This window comes from Nyctereutes procyonoides, unplaced genomic scaffold (genome assembly GCF_905146905.1).
Source record: "Nyctereutes procyonoides isolate TBG_1078 unplaced genomic scaffold, NYPRO_anot_genome, whole genome shotgun sequence".
Classification (NCBI taxonomy): domain Eukaryota; kingdom Metazoa; phylum Chordata; class Mammalia; order Carnivora; family Canidae; genus Nyctereutes; species Nyctereutes procyonoides.
This window is the reverse complement of record NW_026575049.1, coordinates 32,280,845-32,303,135: the sequence shown is the minus strand read 5'-3', so window position 1 is coordinate 32,303,135 and position 22,291 is coordinate 32,280,845. Positions and strand designations below refer to the sequence as shown.

The 22,291-nt window shown below is 47.2% G+C and overlaps 1 protein-coding gene across 3 annotated transcripts in view; it reads left to right on the top strand.

Moving 5' to 3' along the window:
- Window positions 1-22,291, top strand: part of ABTB3 (ankyrin repeat and BTB domain containing 3) — a 309,294-nt gene that overhangs the window by 174,412 nt on the left and 112,591 nt on the right. For all 3 annotated transcript variants that reach the window (XM_055328940.1, XM_055328941.1, XM_055328939.1), the window contains exons 2-3: window positions 8,103-8,252; window positions 21,970-22,174. In XM_055328940.1, the coding sequence (XP_055184915.1) occupies window positions 8,103-8,252; window positions 21,970-22,174 (355 nt within the window). The remainder of the gene's footprint in view (window positions 1-8,102; window positions 8,253-21,969; window positions 22,175-22,291) is intronic.

Below are 22,291 nucleotides of genomic sequence, written 5' to 3'. Positions count from 1 at the left end.
GGAAAAGCATGAGCCACCATGGACCTGACAGGACATGTGTCATAGGAGGCGAGGAGAGACACAAGAAAGCCTGCCCAGCTTCTCCACTGGAGTGTCCAGCAGGTGTCTCATGTTGAACAGGACCAACAATGAACTCTTGTCCATAAACCCGCCCCTCCATTATGGTTGTATAGGTCAGAAACCTTGGAGCTGCTCTCAACTCCTCTCCTTTTCTTACACCCTGTACCCAGTTAGTGACTGCATTGACTTTACCTTCACACTGTATCGAGATTCACTTTGGCACACCTCCGCCGTTTCTACTGCGGTTCTGCCCTGGCCATTCCCAACATCCTGTTCTTGACCCTAGTGGGTCGAATGACCCTCCAAAATGGCCAGGACACATCCCTTCTCTACCCAGAATCCTCCAGTGGCTCCTATCTCACTTAGGGTAAAAGCCAAAGCCCACGAGGCTCTACTCAAACTGCTCTTATCACTTCTCCTGCCTGGTTACCTGCTCCTTCCTCACCTTCTCTGTTCCTTCCTCCACCAAGACAGGCCCACCCTCTTGGGACCTTTCCCCTTATGATCCCTTCTGCTGGCCTGCTCTTCCCCCGAGATATCGGCTGGGCTCACCTGCTCACTTCTTTCACGTCTCTTGTTGCCCCCTTCTCCATGTGACCTGCTCCGGGACCCAGCATCTCCATCCTCCTTTCCTGCTCTGCTCTTCTCTGTGGCGCTTACCACCCAACCAGCTGCCTATTCTACTTGTGTGTTTGCAACAAATGTACTGAGATGGCAAGGACTTCCAGTATTTTACTACAGGATTCCCAGCACCTAGAAATGCACCTAGCACCTAGTGGGTGCTCAACTAATACTGAATGAGTGACCGAACAGAGTATTTTGCTTTTGTTTTGTTTCTTCGCGGTCTTATAATAGTTGGTTTTCTTATTTATGCTGTGAATGTTAGAGCTGCACCATCGCCCCACTGTCTCTCTTAAGGCTCACACGACCAAACTCAGATCTGATTAGCTCCCTTGTTTCTGAGCTGGCTGCTGGGGAGAGCTAGCTGTACCTGGTTCATGTGGGGAGGGCAGCCTCTGGCATCCCCTTGGGCCACTTCCTCCTCTGTGCCTCTGTGAGCCTACCCTGCCCCTGCCTCTTTCTGCCTCAGCACACGGGCTTTTGTTTTGTTTTGTTTTGTTTTTTTGAGTCTTGGGAAAAAATCTCAAAAGTGACCTTTGCCCTGGGCCTTGAAGGATGAACATGAACTTGCTGGGCACTCAGCAAAAACAAATGGAGATAACAAGGTTTAGAGACAGTGAGGGTCAGGAAGAAGTGCAGATAGTTGGTGCAGACCACTCTTTCTAGAATTTTGGCAGTGAAAGCAAAGAGAGAGAAGCACAGTGGCTAGAAGGTAAAGGTTTAGTTTTTATGTCCAGACTCTTTTGACCCAGTGCCCTCTATGATCCCTGCCTCCCAGCCCTGCTGCTCCTCCTTCCTTCTACACCATCTATTCCCATCTTGCTCCCTCTGCTCCAGCCACTCTTAGATACAGACCATGTGCCTCTAGGCCTTTGTTCTTCCTTGGAATGTCTGTCTAGTAATAATAATAATAACAGTGAGCTATTTATAGGGGCCAAGATTCACATGTGTTTACTTATTTGATCATCCACTGGCCCTACGAGGATTCCACTATTACCATTGCTATTCACAAGGAAACTGAGGCACAGGGACGCTAACAGCATGCCTGGGTGACATGGCTGTGAAGTATCACAGCTACAGTTCATCCTGAGCGTTCACGTGGGCTCCAGATTCCACACTGTCAACTCTGCTGGAAGGTGTCTGCTTCCCCAGGTCCCAACCCCTGAAGCTCCCAGGGCAACTTGGGCTCACCCCACTATGCTCCCTGTTGGGACCCCAGGCACACCTCTGCCCTCATGTGTCTCCCATAGTGTTTCAGTTAGTGGTGTGAGGTGTCTCCCCTGCCAACCAGGAGCCTTTGAGGGCAGAAATGTGTCCTGCTGTCTTTGTGGGTTCAGTTTTTGCAGTTGATCCATAAATATCTTCATGTTCTTTCAAGGTCAACATGCTTCTTCCTCATATGTACTTCAGGTACCATATATGAAAATTCTCCCATCTTTGTGTTTTTTACCTTATTTCTTTTGATGGTTTGGCTTCAGAAGTCCTAAGAACTTTCTCTTTGACTATCATTCGTTATGAACAAGAATGAACCATGGTCTGGGTTTCTCCTAATTGGCAAGTGGGATGCCTCTCACAGACAAGTGGGTTCGCCAAGCCAGCCCTGAATTTGTTTCCCACTGCCAAGGATCTTAAGGAAAAAGGGGTTTCCAAGCCAGTTGTGCAAATATTTTCAAATATCTGATAACTTCTGTCTTGCTGCTTAGTAAATTTAACAGTAAAGGAAAGCTTTCTGGCATCATGTTATTGAATTCCTAAATCTTTAGCTTCAAAGAACTTCACTCAGATTATTAGCAAACATTTATCGACCCCCATTTCTGTGCCAGGTTGCCCACATATATCATCCCATTATGGCTTCCGCACCACACTGGGGGGTAGATTGTGTCAGACATCTTCCAGAGGGAGAAACTGAGGCTCAGAAGTCACAAGCCCTGCGCCACAGGGCTGGGTAGAGCAGCACCGAAATCTGAACCCGACTAGGTCTCACTGGTGTGTATTCAAGGGTTGGTCTGCTGAACACCAGCTGCTTCCCTCCTGTCTCTTAAAGCTGGTGCTGATGCCAGGACCCTCTACCTTAAATTCTGGGGATAACTGAGCAGCAAACAAGGTCTAGCTTGGCAGGCGAGCCTTGGAGAATCTGATCTCTCCTCTTGCAGCCAGACAGGCTGGGCAAAACTGAAGCCTGTGTCCTGGGTGCCAAGACATGAAGACACATGTCATCTCCTTGTTCTCGTCCATCACAGTCATCACCACCACCTGGGAGGGGAGAATGGCTGAAGGCTAGTGGCTGTCTTACTGGTTTTCTCTTGGTGGGTAAATAGCATCCAGGTCCAATGATAGAATGGAGACTCAAGAAAAGCTTAGAGAAGAGAAGGGATGGATGGGCATCAAAGGGCTGTCCAATGCGTACAGGAAAGTAGTCACGTAGGAAGGCAAGAGTGCAGCTCTGGTTGTCCCCATCGGAGACAGAACTCCCATGTGGTTGGCCCAGAGCAGCAGTTCTCATATTTTATATTCTAAGCAACCTAACCAAAAGGTTGTCTGTCTCCAGTCCCACAAGATTTTGGAAAGATGATCCTCAAGACTGTTTGAATCCAGACTTTAAATAAACAAAACTGCACATTTGTGGGAACAGGCTAGTTCGCAGGCACTATAGGCCAGAGGCTTTAAGTATCAGTATTATCTTGTGTAATCACTGCAAGAAACCGATGAAGGAGAAATTTTACCCCTCTTTGCAGACATGGAATCTAGGGATCTGGAAAGTTCTTTGTCCAGGTTGCACGGGGGCTACTTGGGAATTGGAGTCCATGGTTCTGCGAAGTCCACCCCACCCCACCTACGGCCAGTCCCACAGCAGAGAGACCTGGGAGCATGGACATTTGAAGGCATTGATTCATCATCTTTTAGGATCCACAGACCCCTTTGAGAATGTGAATTAACTTCCCCCTTAGACAAATGCACAACCCATCCCAAAGTAAGAGAATTTCAGGGAGACCGTGACCCCTTCACACTCATTGTTGACAGTAGCTTATGGTCACCTGCTCCCCAGGGAGAATATTTCCTCTAGGTCCAAAGCAGTCATATCTGAACCTTGGTTTCTCCCTGTCTTTGAACTTGAGTCTTAATCACCAGGCTGTGGCTGTCCTTGGCTCTAGTAATGGAAATTGATGAGTAGTCCAAATCTCAGGCCTACATCTGACACTAAAATATGATGCTGGGACCTTCTTATTGACCTAGCTGATTTTTATACAAAAAAATAAATAACTCCAGCTTATGTGTATATCTCATACAGAGTCCTCAAAAAGAAAGAAAGAAAACACTGGTATATAATCTTTGCATAATAGACCAATTATAGATTTTCCAAATCTCGGTAATCGAGCTTTCAAAGTTTCTTTGAATAATTACATTTTCACATTTAAATTTCATAACCCTCGGGATCCCTGGGTGGCGCAGCGGTTTGGCGCCTGCCTTTGGCCCAGGGCGCGATCCTGGAGACCCGGGATCGAATCCCACATCGGGCTCCCGGTGCATGGAGCCTGCTTCTCCCTCTGCCTGTGTCTCTGCCTCCCTCTCTCTCTATCATAAATAAAAAAAAATAATAAATAAATAAATAAATTTCATAACCCTCTAAAAGAAGGAGGAAAAGTTCCAAGGGAAATTATTTATTCTTATGATGAAGCATAAAGTAGTCCAAAGCTGGGTTTATACACATTAACTGACTTTCATCTCAGTTAACATATGATGAGCCCCTATTACTTGCCCAACACATGCAAAATACTTTAGTACATATTATCCCATTTCATTGCTCACCCCCAGCAACTCCTTGATGGAGACAAGGCCATTATTATGACCTCCATTTCACAGAAGAGGAAACCGAGGTCCAGAGAGGCCCTGTGACCTGCCCAAGGTTAAACATGGGTAGGTCGTGGCAGAGTCAGGATTGAAGCTCTGGGTTCCAGACCAGGCCATGTGCTTGTACCTTAAATAGTGTGTGAAGCAATGTTTCAGATACATGTTTAAGATTAGAACTTGCTGCATGTAATGCAAATACCAAGAAGGCAATCTTGTGAGTACATGTGAGGGCCATTCCCACAATGAAGTAGAAAACTTTTGCCCTCCCCAACATTTGGAGCTTACTTGTGGGGCTCCTTTGCCATGAAGCCCACTGACCAACCATCCCTTCTCCCAGCAAAAGACCTCACACCCTGGAACCTTGGGCTACTTATCACACTGGGGTCATGTTCGTCTGCTGCCATCTGCAGTGAGCCCTCCATGGGCAGTAAATTCCTGAATAAGAGTCAGGGACATCAGGGGCATACGGTGAGGGACTGGACCAACATTCATTGCCATGGCAATGGCTTCTTGACTTGGCCTCTGACCAACTATCTCAGCAGGTGAGCAGGCAGGAGGAAGCAGGGATGACTCAGGGCGTCTCTGCCTGGGGTGAACTGGAGGATGACTCATCTGTTGAGGAGAAAGGAGGCAGGCAGGAGACCCGCCTTGGATGTTGGGTATTTCTGTGAAGGTTTTGTCTTCCCTGCAAGGCTGAGGGTTTCTGAAATGCAGGAATCACCTCTCAGTCATCTCTCCATCCCATACAGAGCCTCACACAGTGCTAGGTAGTGTCCAGTGAATGGTGAATCTGTACTGTCCAATTAATGCCAGGTTGTGTACTAGTACAGTCCACTGTGTTCTTCAGATTGTTAGTCATGACCCATGAGTATGTCATGAAATCACTTTTGGTGCTGCAGACCAGCATTTTTATTAATGAGATCGAAGAGAAGATAAATGAAAATGAAAAAGAATAAGAGTGCATCATACATAGTAAGGATCAGGATTATTTTATGTAAAATTTTTTGGTGAAAAGTGTGTGGTGGTGGTGGTGGTGGTGGTGGTGTGTGTGTGTGTACACTGGTCTGTGATATAAAATACATTTTTAGGGCACCTGGGTGGCTCAGTGGTTGAGCATCTGCCTTTGGCTCAGGGCATGATCCTGGGGTCCTGGGATCAAGTCCCGCATCGGGCTCCCCACAGGGCGCCTGCTTCTCCCTCTGCCTGTGTCTCTGCGTCTCTCTCTCTGTGTCTCTCATCAACAAATAAATAAAATCTTTAAAAAAATACAATTTTGCTCTGATGCACAAAGTGTTTGAAAAATAATAGAGAATAATTTTAGAAAGACACGTATTTGGCCAGTTTCCTGATTATAGAAACATTAAAATCTAAGGGCTATTTATTTGCATTATTTATCTATTTATTCAGTATTCATCCAAAAGTCATCTACTACAGTTGCCTTGTCCACTGTGTCGTCCTATTAGGTGTGAATGGGAAACACCACGAACAAGTGACTAGCTCAAGGTGGCAGGTGTTGTGAATTGGGCAGCAGGAGCCAGAAGAGGTGTGTGTGTGACGGGTGCCACTCATGCCTACCCATCTTCAAAGCAAGAACCTTTGTTTGATGAGCTTTTGTGGTTTAAGCAGGGTGAGCAGTGGGCTCGTACTGCTAACCTCTCTGTTGTCTCCTCTCACCCTGCCAGCTGGCTGAAGTCACTCAACACCTCTATATGGGTAGTGTTGTATTGTTCCCGTGCTATTTTGTTATTGACAGGCTGTCTCTTTGGTTAGTTTCTGTACTACTTGAATATATCTGCTGCTGCTTTCACATCCAAAATTTTTGCCTTGCAGGGTTGGGAACAGAGTAGGCACTCAATAAATGCTCCTATGCGTTGACAGCTACTCATTGTTCGGCTCCCTGCTAAGATATCCCTCCATTCCTCATGTTTTCCTTCTGTAGAGCACGTCCCATATGGCTTTGTGGTTATGTGCGTTAACAGTCTTTTCCTTTGCTTAGACTATGAGCCCACTGAGGACAGGGAGTGTGTGTATTCTTTTTTCTTTTTTTAAGATTTATTTATTGGGACACCTGGGTGGCTCAGAGGTTGAGCGTCTACCTTCGGCTCAGATCGTGATCCCGGGGTCCTGGGATCAAGTCCCACATCGGGCTCCCCAGAGGGAGCCTGCTTCTCTCTCTGCCTGTGTTTCTGCCTCTCTCTCTGTGTCTCTCATGAATAAATAAATATGATCTTTTTAAAATTTTATTTATTTATTTATTTATTTATTTATTTATTCTAGAGAGAGAGAGAGTATGTGCCAGTGAGCAGTGAGAGGGGCAGAGGAAAAGAGAGAGAATCCCAAGCAGACTCTGCATCTAGCATGGAACCTGACGCAGGGCTCAATCCCACAACCCTGAGATCATGACCTGAGCCAAAACCAAGAGTCGGATGCTCAGTCGACTGAGCCACCACCCAGGGGCCCCAGGAGAGTGTGTATTGTATCCATCACTGTATCCTGAGCCCCTAGCACAGCACAGTGCCCACCTGCCATCTTCCTCGTGTCCTCAGTGATATGCACTTGGTAGTTGTATCTGTTAGTTATCACCATAACAACACTGAGTAACAGATAACCTCCACTCTCTCAAAAGCATGCCAAATCGATGTTTGTTTCTGTGGAGCAGCTCTAAGCTACAGCTTGGTACTGGAGCTGCTCTCTGCGTCTCCTCACCCTCCTTCTTTTAGCAGGCCAGACAGGGGATGTTCCTCCCTATGTTGGTGGCAGAGGTATAAGAGAGCAAATTCAGCCATACAAGCACTTTTCAGGCCTTTGGTTCAATTGAGTGCATCCGTATACTTTTGGCCAAAATAAGTCAATTAGTCAAGCCCAAAGTCAAGGAGCACAAAAGTTTGCTCTGCCTAGGGAGGTTTGGATGGTGAAGGGAAAGTGAATAATATCTGTAAATAACCTACCAAAATAAGTTCTTAGGCTCTTGCTAAATGTTCATGGGATGGAAAGGAAGGGAAGAAATAATTAGATGCCAGAGGTTTCCCATAGGTTTTCACCATGAAATTACAAAAGTCCATGGGGTCTCTTCTACTGCTTGACATACACCTCCACAGAGAAAGCCAGAGTTTTGTCTAACAAATAACAGCCAGAGTTAAGTTTGTTGGGCGAATATAAAGCAAGCCATCAGAAGCAACCACCAGCAGAGACTCTTCCTCTGCTCAGGGATGTGCAGGGGTGGCTGCTACCTCTGGGAGGGACAATGGGACAGTGATCACTGGCTCTTCAAGAGGCATCTCTGAGTGCATAGAAGCCAGGCTGGAGGAAAGGATCCTCTTTTGTGTCCTTTGGCAACATGTGCATGTAGGTGGATGCCCACATGCTAAAAATCAGTAGGTCAGGATTGTGAGGAAACCTTTTGAAATAGCTACACATCACTTCTAACAGGAGTTCAGAACCCAGGGCCCTATGTTGGCTTCGCGGCACCAACCCTCGTGCAGTCTGAGGTCATGTAAGATTTGATGCCCCACCCTTGGTTAACTGAAAAATAACCATCTGCTTTCTTTCGTTGTCTCTCCCACCACCTGTAGGAGTGCTGTGCCTGCCAGACAGCCTAAACCTTCACAGGGACCCGCAGCGGTCAAGCAAGCCTGGAGACCTGCCCATGTTCAGCCAGTCGGAGTTGAGGACCATCGAGCAGTCCCTGCTGGCCACCCGTGTTGGCAGCATCGCAGAACTGAGTAAGTGGACACTGGTTCTTTGGCCCTCTCCGTGCCCAACGTGCCACTCCCCTCAGGACAGTGCTTAGTAACCAGCTGGGGGTCAACTTTTATTGAGCACCTGCTGTGTGCACAAAACAGGGCCAGGGTAGCCCTAGGAAAGGCAAGCACTCTGGAGTCAGACAGGCCTTTTAAAATTTTCTACCACTGTCACTGTGGTAGGTGAAGTTCTTAATATTTTCTGAGCCTTAGTTTCCTTTTCTATAAAATAGAGAAAGTAATAGTACCTAACTCAAAGTTAGTTGTGGCGATTCAACGAGGCCATAAAGAGGGTTTGCCATGGTGACTGGCACACAATAAACACTCTGTAAATGGTGGCTGTTCATTGTTGATTTCCAGCGAGATCCATTTAAAGCATATGTCAGATCACATCTTTCCTCTGTTCAGCATCCTCCACTGGCTTTCCTTCTGACCCATAGGAAAAGCTAAAGTCCTCATATTTGCTTCCAGGCCACCCCACATATCCCTCTTATTCTTCCAGTCTCCTCCAAGACCCGCTGAGCTCCAGCCACCCTGGTCCCCTGTTTTTCCTTGACTATAGCAGACATGCCTCAGGACTTTTGCACTTACTTTTCCCTTTTCCTCAACCACTCTTCCTCCAGATAGCCACATGGCTGGCTACCTCATTACCTTCAAGTCTCACCCAAAATTATACTACACTGTAGGGGCACCTGGGAGTTTCAGTCAGTTAAGCATCCAGCTCTTGGCTTCAGCTCAGGTCATGGTCTCATGATCATAAGATCGAGCCCCATGTTGGGCTCTGTGCTTAGCAAGGAGTCTGCTTGAAGTCCTAGTCCTCTGCCCCTCCCCGCCAAAATAAATTAATAAATATTTTAAAAAACAAAGACAAAATTATGATACCCTGATGAACTTTTTCCCCCATATATTGTTCTGTTTTTTAATAAAACTTCACAGAGATATAATTTTTATTCAGTCACTTTACTAAGGTAAATGACTGAAAACCATCAGGCAGCCAACCACCAGTATCAGTTTTGGAACACCAGTTGTCATCACCCCAACAAGAAACTTGGTAGCCGTTAGCAGTCATTATCCTTCCCCTTCTGCCTGGCCATACTCTATATTTTATTCATTTCTTTTTTTTTTTTTTAATTTGTCCCTCCCTACTAGAATATATTCTCACAGAGAGTAGATACTTGCTTTTGTTCATTGATGGAACCCCAACACCAAGAATACTGCCTGGCACACAGTGTGCCTTCAGGAAATAGGAAGAGAAGGGGGAAGGGCAGGGAAAGAGGAGGAGAGAAAGGAGGGATTGTCAAGAAGGTTGGGTGTCTCAAGTTTGGACAGTGAGTTGCCATGCTTGTGCACCCCCTAAGTCAGGGCTGTGCCCTCTGAGTGTGGCCAACCAAAAGAAAATAAAACTGTATTTACTTAGGATTCTGTTGATTGTCAAATTACTTGGCTGTGTGATCCTGATCAGACCTGAGCATTGATCTCAGAAATAATGGATTATGTTGCAGTATGAGTTGGTGCAACATACTAGAAAATTCTGAACCATAAAAAAGGAGTTAGGGTCCAGAAGGCAACTTGTGCCCCTTCCCAAAGGAAGACCCTATACACGCAGGTAAGGAATCCTCTGTTTAGCACATAGCATGCCCCTCCGGAAAGGGAAGCTGTAGCTGAATCAAGCTGTTGGGCCTTATGGTCATTAGGGAGCTACTTTCCTGGCACCTGAGTTTGGAAATTGCACATCAGTTCTCATCAAACCCAGAAGTCACAAGATGCTGCCCATCACAGGGTCTTCCAGCTACCAGTACATCAGCTGTACAATTGTTCTTAAACTCTTAGGGGCCCTGGACCCTTTGACAGTCTGGTAAAGCCTAGGGCCCCTGCCTCAGAATGATATTTTTAAATGCATGAAATAAATGCATATGTTTACAAAGGAACCAAAATATATTGAAATTCAGTTACTGAATTTTTTTTTTTTCAAAATCGTGAGGTAGTCATGCTAGACTTTTTAGTAGCACCTTGTATAACAGAATCTGGCAGCGGCTTCGATGACACCATTATTGGGCGGTAGCGATATGTGTGAATGACATTTTGAAATATCTTCAATAGTTGGAAAAGGATATGAAAATGTCTGCATTTTAACAGCTCCCCAGGGATTTGGATGTAGAGGGTCCAGGGTAGGGAAGCATCGCTCTAAGAAGAAACCCCACAGTGTTTGGGACTCTCCAAATTTCTAAGACATGCCCACAACCCTGGAAATGCAGAATCTGGCTACAGAGTCTGGTCATGTCTGCGTGGGCATAACCTGGAAAGAGCTTCCTCACCAACTCTCTGCTGGGGTCTCAAAGGTTTGTCCTGGGAAAATCTGAAGCCTTTTAGATTTAGAGTCTAGCACCTGGGCTGGGGCCCTGCTCAATTCCAGCACTCTTCAGAGAAAGGATTTGCTAAATAAATCTGTACTCAGCCCAAGCAGGCAGGCTGCAGGAGCAGATCACCGCATAAATTGTTTTTAAGGACAATTTGCTCTGTAAATTAGACGCTGTCGTTCTCACTGAATGTTGACTTTCACATATGAATTGTTGGCACACAAATGGTGCTGCTAATTACAAAGGGGTTTTGTACATTCATTAAGTCAGTCCCATAGAACGTGTAAGAGGAAGCACATTGATAAGCCACCTCGGTGACTGGAGGTAATAAAATTGCCTTCTTTTCTGATCTGACTGTAATTTAGCCTGTCTTGCTCTGTGGTCTGAATCAATATGAGCCTTGCTCTCTCTGTGTACATAGAGAGCCGCTCTTCATATTCAAAGATTATTCCACCAGTGTGGATTGTAGAAACTGCTGTTTTCCTGCAAAGGTGAGATGGAGAGAGTCTGTTCCCAGACATCCCTGCTCTTCTGGAATCAGGATGTTGCAGGATCAGGGGCAGAGCCCCAACCCATGGCCTACTTAGTAGTCAGTAATAATCCACAGCAGGAGATGTTACTGAACCAGGGAACTATGATGAATTGACATGAGTTATTTCCGGTGTAGCCACTATTATCCACACTGTAATGGATGCAAGAGGAGGATGAAAAACTTGTCTAAGATGAACTGCACCCACGAGCTTCAGGGCTTGAGACAGAGTGCTGTTCTCGAGGCAGAGTTTTCAGGCCTTGCCACTAGACTGCCCTCCCTCTGGGAGAAGCCCAGCAGATGTTTCTACACGTTACAGGTGCAATGAGGGCTGTGTTCTGCCAGCTCTGAGGATCTGCAGTTTGTTCCGTAGGATGCATCGTGGAAGCTCTCCTCTAAACATAATTGGAGATGTGCAGAGTCACCAAGGACATCACCTAGAAGGGGACCACACTGGAGGCTGAGACTTCTCCCTATAACCCCTGCCTATATCCTCAAGCTTCATGTTAAAATCCAGGACTTGGTCAAGCAGGATGTTCAGAGTGCTTACCTTTGTCCAGCCTGTTGTGGCTTAGGGTGAAAATATATCCACTTATTCTGAAGCACCTGCCGTGTACCAAGTGCTGTAAGTCCATTAAAGGTATCCCCACTTCACACGTAAGAAAACTGAAACTTGGAAGAATAGAGGTCTTGCCCAAGGCCACACAGCTAGTAAATTGCAGAGTCATAATTCAAACCCAGCTTTTTTTTTTTCTCCCTTGCTGGGCTGTGTTCAGTTCAGCATTGCACTGTGAGCCCCTAACACATCACCCCTCACTTGGGAGATATCTGTCATCCGACAGGGAATAAAGGGATGATGCACGGCCAACTAGTCTCTGAGACAAGATCAGAAGAAAATGCTCCCAACGAGGGGAATTCTTGATGAAAGTCCAGTCAAATACTAAGTATCTATGGAACTGGATTTTGATCTCAGAGACCTGGCACCGAACCTACGCATGCCTAAAATATTTGAGTGCTAAGCTAAATTACGATGCCACAGAGTCCCCCAGACTGACAAAGGCTGGTGATTTTTTTAAACAGTGAGCCCTAGAAAATTTACACGGTAATATGCTGAACTTCCCAGTTGACCTAGAGACCCACGGGCAGACCCTTCCGGCTCTTCTTCCCTGAACCAGTGAGTGAGCAGCTCTGGGGGATCAGGTCCACCCAGGCTCTCCCACTGAGGCCATAGGAAAAGCAGAGGCCCCCTGGCTTTTCTCACTTTTGAACCAACTTGACTCCACATTTGTTTCCTTCCGATTCCATATTTGTATCCTCTGAGGTCTTGTCTCGTTCTCTGCCTGACGTCCCAGCCTCATCCACCAGCTCCCAGGGAAACCCCACTGGACAGTCATTAATTATAGTGCTTGTGTTCTGTGGGTTAAAGGGGGAAAAGTGAGCCGTGTCATAAAATGCCCCTTGTAGTCGCTCTAAGGCTTTCACGCTAAACTGTGAACTTGTTGCTCCCACGCAATGAGGCTATCAGAATGGAGCCGTTGATTTACAACAGTGAGGAAAAAGGGTTTCTGGGTCCTCTCTCTTCGGTGTCACCAGAAAGGAAAAAAAACACCTTAGTCTTTGTTGCTTGGACAAGAGTGTCTCTCCTCTCATTTGGAATGCCGGTGGGCTCTTCTCAAAGAGTCCTGCTGCCTCCAGCGCCTGGGCTGCACCCATGACCCTCTGATGACAAAGTGGTCAGTGGCCTCTTGGTATTTTTCAAATATTCCGCTCCACCACAGAGCCTTTGCACTTGCTGCCCCTTCTGCCTGGAAAGCTCTTCCCCTGGTTTTCACAAGGCTCCTCTGTCACTGTATTTAGGCCCCTGCTCAAATGTCACCTCTTCAGAGAGGCCCTCCTGTGACCACCCCACTCAGCCCTCCCCCACTGCTCTCTGTATGCTCTTCCTGCTTTAATTTTCTTCATAGCACTTACCACCACCTGGTGTACTGTATGTTTATTTATGTATTTCCTGACAACCCCTCCAAAACGATAAACCCATGACAGCTGAGCAGGTTTTATTTTATTATTTTATTTTATTTTATTTTATTTTATTTTATTTTATTTTATTTTTAATATCACTCTATCCTCAGGGTCTGAAATAATTCCTGGCCCATGTAGGACTCAATAAATATTTGATGAATGAATGAGTGAATGGTAAATTTCCTGCTCAATCCAGAGTTAAGTCTTCCACTGTACCTAAAGACTTGGATTACCCGTGATTTTTTCATTCTCTTTTCTAAGGGAAGGGGTTTGGGTGAGGAAAGTTAAACAGCAGTTTATGTTGCTGGAGAAACATCTCTGTTTCCTCATCTGTGCTGTGTGACATAAGACAAGTGACTTGGCCACTCTGATCTCTGGTTTTACCATGTATGACAAGAGGTGATGATACTGCCTCCCCCAGGGTTGTAAGAAGTTTTTGAAAACAGACTGTAGTAAGTGGCAGCTGACTGTGGGTGAGGGAAGAAGGTGAAGTTGCTGTCTCAGTTGCTTTCTTTGGGGCAGAAGGAACCACTGTTGGAATGTGGGCCCTTGGTCCTGGGAGAGCATATCTGCCATGCAGGGGAATGGCTTGGTGGGAGCTGCTGTGATAACTTGGGTCTGGCAGGTTAGAGCAGCATTTCCCAATGGCAGGACAGAAGATGATTGTAGGTGATACACAAAACACTTTTTATTTTTAATTGCTATGAATTTTTAATGAGCACTAGAAAAATATTGGTTTCCCATTTATGGCACTGATAGGAAACTTCCTTTTAAAATGAGTGAAAGAAAGAATGAGCCAATTTAAAGAAAAATATTAAGTAGATAAATTGTACCTGCAGCCCACAGATAATGAGAGAAGTCCTGATGGTGATTCCCAAGTGTCGACATTTGGGAAACCCGGTTTTGAATGGATTCTGTCAGGTTTCTGGAACCAGTGCCAGCTGCTGAAACACAGAGCAGCTAGTGACAAGTGGATTTGCTGTTTGGGGTGAAAACAGGTGAAGCAGTGGATAGCACGTACATAGAATGGGGTCTGAAGTAGAGCTAGTGATTACAGAATCCTTGTGCCAATTCCATCTCCCATGGCCAGCCCTCCTCAGAGATGTCCTTAGGGCCTCTGATCAGGAACTAGGCTGATGATGATGGTGGTGAAGACTATAATGGTGGTGGTGATGATGGTGGTGGTGGTGGTGGTGGTGGTGATGGTAGTGGTGGTAATGGTAGTGATGTTGGTGATGGTGGTGGTGGTGGTGATGGTGTTGGTGATTATGGTGGTGATGATGATGATGATGATGGTGATAAGAAAAAAAAAAGAAGTAGTGCTGAATATTTATTAAGCACTTAGGATATGCTAAACTCCCAAGTGTTTTACGGGACTTCTGTACATTACTTCATTTAATATTGTGAGGTAGGTACTATTGTTATCTACCCAACAAATCCATTAGATCACAAAAATCCCCATTTACAGAGAGGTTAAATAACTCACCCAAGGTCACACAATAAGTTAGTGGCAGACTGGAGGCTCAGACTCAGGAAGTCTAAGTCCAAACAGCGTGTTTCTAACCACCACACACACTGCCCCTCCAGGAACAGGACAGTGAATGAGGCACAGCCTCTGCCCTTGAGGCTTAGTAGGGGAAGCAGATATGAAACACGACAGAATTAAACGAGTAACATGTTTATTATCAGGTATTGTGGGTACACAGGGAAAGAGGAGATGCCGACTGAGAGCATCCTGGAGAGCTGCATGGAAGAAGTGATACTTGATCACAGCTTTAAAGGTCTTCAGTAGATGGGAGGAGGGAAAGGGCAACTCCAAGGTGAGAAAATAGGAGCAAAAAGCAGGGAACCTGGAAGTGCAAGTTTAGCTGAATGATGCTCAGTGGAGGTAGTTTAGCCCAGCCCAGGTCAAAGGTGTCCCAGCACTCTGGGGAACTAGAAGAGTGGTGTAGGGCCCCAAGATGTAGACCTTCTCTTCTTCACTCCCTTGAGTTTTCTTGTTCTGAACTTTTTTTTTTTTAAGATTTGTTTGTTTATTTTAGAAAAAGAGCATACAGGCACATGAGCATCAGGGGCGGGGAGGGAAGCAGAGGGAGAGGGAGAGAGAGAATCTCAAGCCAATTCTGCGCTGAGCATGGAGCCCAATGTGGGGCCCAATCCCACGACCCTGAGATCATGACCTGAGCCAAAATTGAGAATCAGATGCCCAGCCGACTGAGCCGCCCAGGTGCCCCAGTGCTGAGCTTATTCACTAGAGCTTTTGAGAAAGACAGAAAGATGATACTCCAGCTTGACGTAGATGGAAGGTACAAGAAAGAAAACATAATCACCTTAATACGCTTATTATTCTCATAATACTAAGTAGCACATGCCATAATTCAAACTTCAGAAACTACAGACAAGTTGGAAGAGAACACCACCCACAATCCCACTAGCAGAGAAATCCTTAGTCAGCATTGTGGGGGTTGGTTGAGGGGGGGCAGTTTTGTATTTAAGTGCAAAGTTTTTAAATAACATAATCCTGGTCCTCATGCTATGCAATTGTGAATTTCACTTTTTTTCTACTTACCATTTTAACAAGAGGATTTTGTGTGTGTGTGAAATCACAGTTCTGGGTAAACATTTTTAATAAATACATACGTTTATTATTTTATCAATGGGTGTACCAGAGTTTATTTAACCACACTGTTATTTTTAAACATATATTTCCTCGTCGAATTTTGGATTGCATAAATAAGGTTTGGGTGAAAATCTTTGTGTGTAAAGACTTGCTGCATTTTGCATTCTAAGGCTGGGAAAGATTCCCAGAAATGGAGTTACTGAATCAAGGGTAAGGGGCATTCATTAGCACCTTGGCTACATCATGCCAGATTCAGACTTGGAGCTTACTGTGGCTGTGCTGGGCTGTCTCTGAAAGAAGGGTAGGGTGTACGTGAAGAGCACAGGCATTGGAATCAGACCCAGGCTGGACTCTTGTCTATGCCTCAGTTTCCTTATCTGTACAATAAGGTTTCTCGACCGTGTCCTTATTGACACGTGGGGCTAAATTCTTTGTTGGGGGGACTGTCCTGTGTATTGTAGGACATTTAGCAGCAGCTGTCACCTCTACCCATTGGATGCCAGTAGCAGGCCCTTGGATGTGACAACGACACATGGCTCCAAACTTTGCCAAGTGTCCCCTGGGAGGCAGAATCCACTCGGCTGCAGATCACTGCTGCAAAACTGATCTAATGTGCATGCTTTGCAGAGCACATGAGACTTAGATGCAGTGCACGTGAGGTGCTTACTCGCCGTCCCGGGCACAGTGCTGGGGCTCAGTGCATGGCACCTGTTACTGCTGCTCATAATAATAGTGACAGTGACATTTCCCATGGCTGGATGCTGCCCAGGTGACACCTAGGAGGCCACACAGGATCAGCTCGGAGGCCACACCCGGCTCTAGGAATCTCTGGGTCTTTGGTTCTTTGGCCAAGTATCCAGCAGTTTCCCTGTCTGCTACTTCCGGTGGTCACCATGCATCCTACTATTTTTTTTTAAAGATTTTATTTATTTATTCATGAGAGACACACAGAGAGAAACAGAGACAGGCAGAGGGAGAAGCAGGCTCCCTGCGAGGAGCCTGTTGTGGGCTCCAGGACCTGGGATCATGCTCTGAGCTGAAGGCAGACACTCAACCGCTGAGCCTCCCACACGCCCCAGAATTGCTTGTCATGTTTTCCTGACAGGAGTCTTTCTCCCCTCACTGCCCTCCACACACACACACACCCCTGTTGTTTGTGGCTCAGCTTTCATCCTGCAGGACTGTGAGTGCTGTGCTGAGTCAGTTACTGGTGAGTCCAAGGCCTTCCACCTGCGTGTCCCTGGGGATGAGGGAGGCCCCTTCAGACCCTGCCCATACATGCCAACGCACTGGAGACCCAGCACCTCTGAAGAGTTTGCCCAGCAGTTTTTGAGAGTCCTCAGGTGGCATCTTGCATGTAGGCATCCCTTCCTCCTGCCCTGCCGTGGCTCAGCCCGAGGTCTTGGCCTCCCACGAATCTCATGAAACCTCACACCTTGCCCCTGCCCATGGCTGGGGCCACTTTTGAGGACCCAGACCTCATAGCCCAGGGCAGAACTGGAAAGTCTGCAGCCCGTTCCAAAGCTGCTGGCCGTTGGCCCTATCTGCTCTGGCCTCTGTGTGCCACCAAGGATGTGGTTACTGACAGGTGCCAGGTAGAGATGGGCTGAGCTTTTCTGCCAAAACTCTGGGTGTGTCCAAGCCCATGATGATCTCTGGAGCTCCCAGTGTACTCGCTGCCACCAACAAATGAAGACCCCTTCTCTCCTGCCCTCCTGGGGACAGCCTGGTGCAATGGCTAAGAGACCCAGATGGCAATGGTTTAAAGCTCAGTGCTTGCACTCCCTGCCAGTGTGATTTGGCCAAATTATTTCCCTGGATCTCAGTCTCCTCATTTGTAAAGTGAATATGCTATCCAGACCTACCTTGCTGGGCTGCGTGCCCCCAAAGGAATATAATATAGGTAAAGCTCTCAGAAGCATCCTGCACGCAGGAGTGCTACATATGTGTGTGCTGGTGCCCACCATAGACAGCCTCACCCCGTGGCCTCAAAGCCCAGCTGCTGGGCTCCTCCCCATGTTCACAGCTCTCCAAGAAAAGCTCTTTCAGCTCTGCTGGGGCCTGGGCCAAAGTTCTGATCTGAGAGACCAGGCTTCTGTTGGTTCCAGAACTAGCTTCCTGCCTACGTCATTGCTGGTTACTCATATGTCCCTCCGGGCTCTCTTCCCTGAGGGCAGTACTCTGAGAGTGTATGTGGTCACAAAGGCAGATTGACCCACCAGCCACCATCCCTCCTGCAGACAGGTCGGACTCTGAGACCCTTCCACCAGAAGCCCTGCTCTAGCAAGCAGAGGCTGACCAGTCTCCTGAGCCCCTACCATGGAATCTGCAATAGCATATATTTGGGGAGACTCGGGATTTAGGCCTCAAACTCTTCACCAGAGTTTTTCTAAGGCCGCACCCTGAGGTAGAGTCTAAAGAAGTGCCTTTTTGGAGGAACTGGGGTGTCGTGATGGAAAACATGAGCCCTGGAAGCAAGGCTTGCAGCTTGCTTCCTACATGACACCTGGGGCCAGTTGCCCCTTGCCTTGATTTTCCCATCTCTGAAGTGGGTTCATGTCCCATTTGGCTCTTACGTAATTAAACCAGAAAGTGCATAAATGGCCTGAGATGTGGCAGGTTCTCAGTATATTGCAATTCCTACTTCTGCTGCCACCTGCCTCCACTTCATGTCATCCTCATCAGAAAATTAAAAACATGATCCCTGTGCCCAGTCCCACCCCAGACGTGCCATGCTGTTGTTTTCTTCCACGCTCCTTCTCAACATTCACCGATCAGGCTCTCTTACTTTACCAGAGGTTGGAGCCGCCCTTTATGAGATTGAATGATATGACCGGCCAGAGACAGGCATCTGGCTTCCTTTTTTAACTCCCTCCCAAGGAGCAACGTTTCTAAAAGATGAAAGCGTAGAGAGAATAAGGACCTAAATGCACCCCAAACAGACACCTGGAGTGAGCAGCTTTGTAGCACAGGTTCCTAAAAATGTCAACCCCGGCATGAAGCAGCAAGTAGCACACTGGGTCGGAGCACTGGCAGGACTGTCCCCGCATGGCCCAGGCACACAGCCTCCAGGTCTCACCATCCAGAGAGAAGAAAGAGCAGGAGGGCCCTGAGCCTAAGAGAGCTGGTTATTTAGGGCCAACAGTGTGCCAGGCCCTTCCGGGTTCTGCACTGAACCCTCACAACCACCTGATGGGGAGGTTGAGTGACTTGCTGGCATGTGCGCAGATGAGCGGCAGAGCTGGTATCTGAATTCCTTCTCCTGACTCCTCCCTAACTTAGAGCACTGGTTCTCCATACTTTCCATCTGCAGGCTCCCCTTGGGGTCTTCCCAGCCCACCTGCCTCTAACAGAGAATTTCCTTCTCCGATTGATTGGTTTTTTATTTTTTTATAGCTTCTTGGGCATATTTTCTTGTTGTGGGAAATGGACAAAGGAGGTTGAGGCTCTGAGCTAGGCATGGTAAGATGCAGGGGGGTGTGGGAAGGGCACCCCCCACTACTCTCTGTTCAACCCGTGCATCTGCTTGCTGTCCAGATATTAAGCTTGGTGGATTGCACTCTGCTTTGGTTGTCCCTTTAAAGCCTTAGGACTCTGACAACATGGAAGTTTCCTTTCCTCTGAAAACTCCTCTCTCAGAAATAGTGGCCCCTTGGGATCTTGTCTCAAGAAGGATTTAAAAGAGACATGGACACTCAGTGTATAAGAGCTCTGTGATTGGTTAACCATGTCTGCCAGGGACATGGACTAGAAAGGGGAATATTTGCTGTTTCTGCCCTTGGCTGAGAGCACAGCTCCATAGCTGATTCCCCTAAAGGGAGGGGGGCTTTGAATTACCTTCTTGTCAATCTTCTTTCGAGGAGGTGGCCCCACCCTCAGACTAGCAAGTGGGCTCTGGGCCTTCAGAGGAGAAACTCCTGCGTCTCACTGAGCCTCACTTTCTTGGGTTTAGATTTGAGGTGAAAGTGTCATGTTCAGGGGCGCCTGGGTGGCTCAGTGGTTGAGCATCTGCCTTTGGCTCAGGGCATGATCCCAGGGTCCTGGGATCGAGTCCTCCACTGAGCTCCCTGCTCAGTGGGGAGCCTGCTTCTTCCTCTGCCTGTGTCTCTGCCTCTCTCTGTGTGTGTGTGTGTGCCTCTCATGAATAAATAAATAAAATCTAAAAAAAAAAAGAAAGAAAAGAAAGAAAGAACGTGCCATGTTAAAAGGTACAGGTGGAGGGCAAAGAAGAGGTGGGCTCTGCAGGCCTGGTTTCAACTGGGCAGTGAAGGATTGGAAGTGGGGGAGACGGTCTCCCTCCCTGACCAGGGCCTTCCTGGGGGGGTGGAGCGCGGGGCAGGGGCAGTAAGCCCAGCAGGAGTTGATGTTTCAGTCTTGACCCTGAAGGCAGAATTCCTTCTTCTTCAAGATCTTGTCTCCTAAGGCCTCCAGCTGGTTGGTTGAGGACCACCCACATTTTGGAAGGTAGTCTGCTTTTCCCAAAATCTACTGATTTAAATGTTAAAAGTGAATGTGAAAAAATACCTTCATGGCAACTATAGACCAGTGTTTAACCCAACAACTGGGCCCCATTGCCTCACCCAGTTGACACATCACAAGCGGCTCAGGTGTTTCCCAGAGCATGCAATACATCCCACTGGGTGATTGGGACAGGGCGGTGCACGCAATGACGTTGCTCATGGAGTGACCCTTTTAAACTCTATTTTAATTCTAATTGCTTCAAGGAGAAAGGGTCCATTAGGTGTGAGTCCCTAACACTTCTCTAATCCTTGTTATTTGTAACAACAACAAACAGGACCAGAATTCAGCTATAAATTAATTACACTGTTTTGTTTTCATCTGATTAACTTTTACAGCAAACTTCTGTTTATGGTAAGTGATCTGATCTTCCATTTAAGATAAGTGACAGAACATTCCTTTTTAGATATCAATACTTTAAAATACCTGAATCAGAATCCATTTAAAGTTAGGTGAATCATGGCACAGATGGTGCTTGGCTACAGTTGCGCTCATGAATGAAGGTAGCACACAAACAACCCAGGTTTGGGAAATACCACCTTAACCCAGAAAAGTCAGTGCTTCCAGGCCCAGCCAGCCTCCCCACGGGAAGATCTCCCTGTGCGGCCAACCTGAGAGCATGCAGGCTTGGTTTGATGAAGCAGAAGCCTGGTTTCCTTCGGAGAAAGTAGGAGAAAGACTAGAGTGTCTTCCCAGTTTGCTAGTCCTGGGAAGAGTAAGAGCCCATGTTCTCAAGGAGCTTGGTTTGCATGGATTCTGGAGCCAGACTGCCTGGGTTCAAATCCTGGCTCTGCCGTGTGTGGCTGCTTCATGATTTTTAGAAGTTATTTGACCTCGTTCCTCATCCATAAAATGGGTTTACAAAGATACTCATTTTAGGGTGATGAATTGGGGTGCTTAGAACTGTGCCAGTAATAATAAGTGTCTGTTTGTAATGAGTTGCTGCCACTGGGGAATGAGTTGTAATGAGTTGCTGCCACTGGGGAATGAGTTGTAATGAGTTGCTGCCACTGGGGAAGACCCACAAGGAAATGAGTTGCTGCCACTGGGGAAGACCCACAAGGAAATGGCAGCTCTAACACAGTGCCCCACATGCTGGGATAAGGAAGTGCAATGTGATACACACACAAAGGAGTGGGGGGGATTCCAGGAGGATTTCCTGGAGAAATTAATATATCAGCGGATACCTAGATGATCGGTAGGAGTTAGCCTGGAAACGAGGAGGGAGAGAATGTTCCAGATTAAGGGAATAGAATATGCACACGCTCAGAGGCAAGAGGCAGTATAGTCCGTGACTATACTTGTGATTGCAGGTAAGGCTGTACTGGCTACAGCAAAAGATGTGATAGAGGGTGTGTCCCAACATCATGCTCACAGAGGTGCCTTGTTAGAAGCCGTGGCCTCCAAAAGGGCAGGACCATGGTTGTCTTAGCAGCCCTCTGTGCTTGAAGTCACAGCTCCAACCTGGTAAGCATAGAGGTCATATGGTGACTGGACAGACGCTCTCCTCTCTGCTCAATGTGTGACCTGATGGTCCCAGGCGGCCACTGCAGTGGAATGAGGGAGTCTCAGGATCAGAATCTTTGCAGAGATCTTCAGCACATCTCTGCAAGGCGTGGCTGCCTGAAGGATCTGAAATCTTACTTCTGTCCACAGGTGACCTGGTGTCCCGAGCAATGCATCACCTGCAGCCCCTCAATGCCAAGCACCACGGCAACGGCACCCCTCTGCACCATAAGCAGGGGGCGCTCTACTGGGAGCCTGAGGCCCTGTATACCCTTTGCTATTTCATGCACTGCCCGCAAATGGAATGGGAAAATCCCAACGTGGAGCCTTCCAAAGTCAACCTCCAGGTGGAAAGGTAAGACTCGCCTTGGCCCTGGATGGCCAAAGAGAGGAGCTCCCCTCTGGCCACCACCACCCTGTGGTGGGTGGGCACTTCCTCTAGGATGGGCAGGGGTACAGGAGGGGAGCCAGG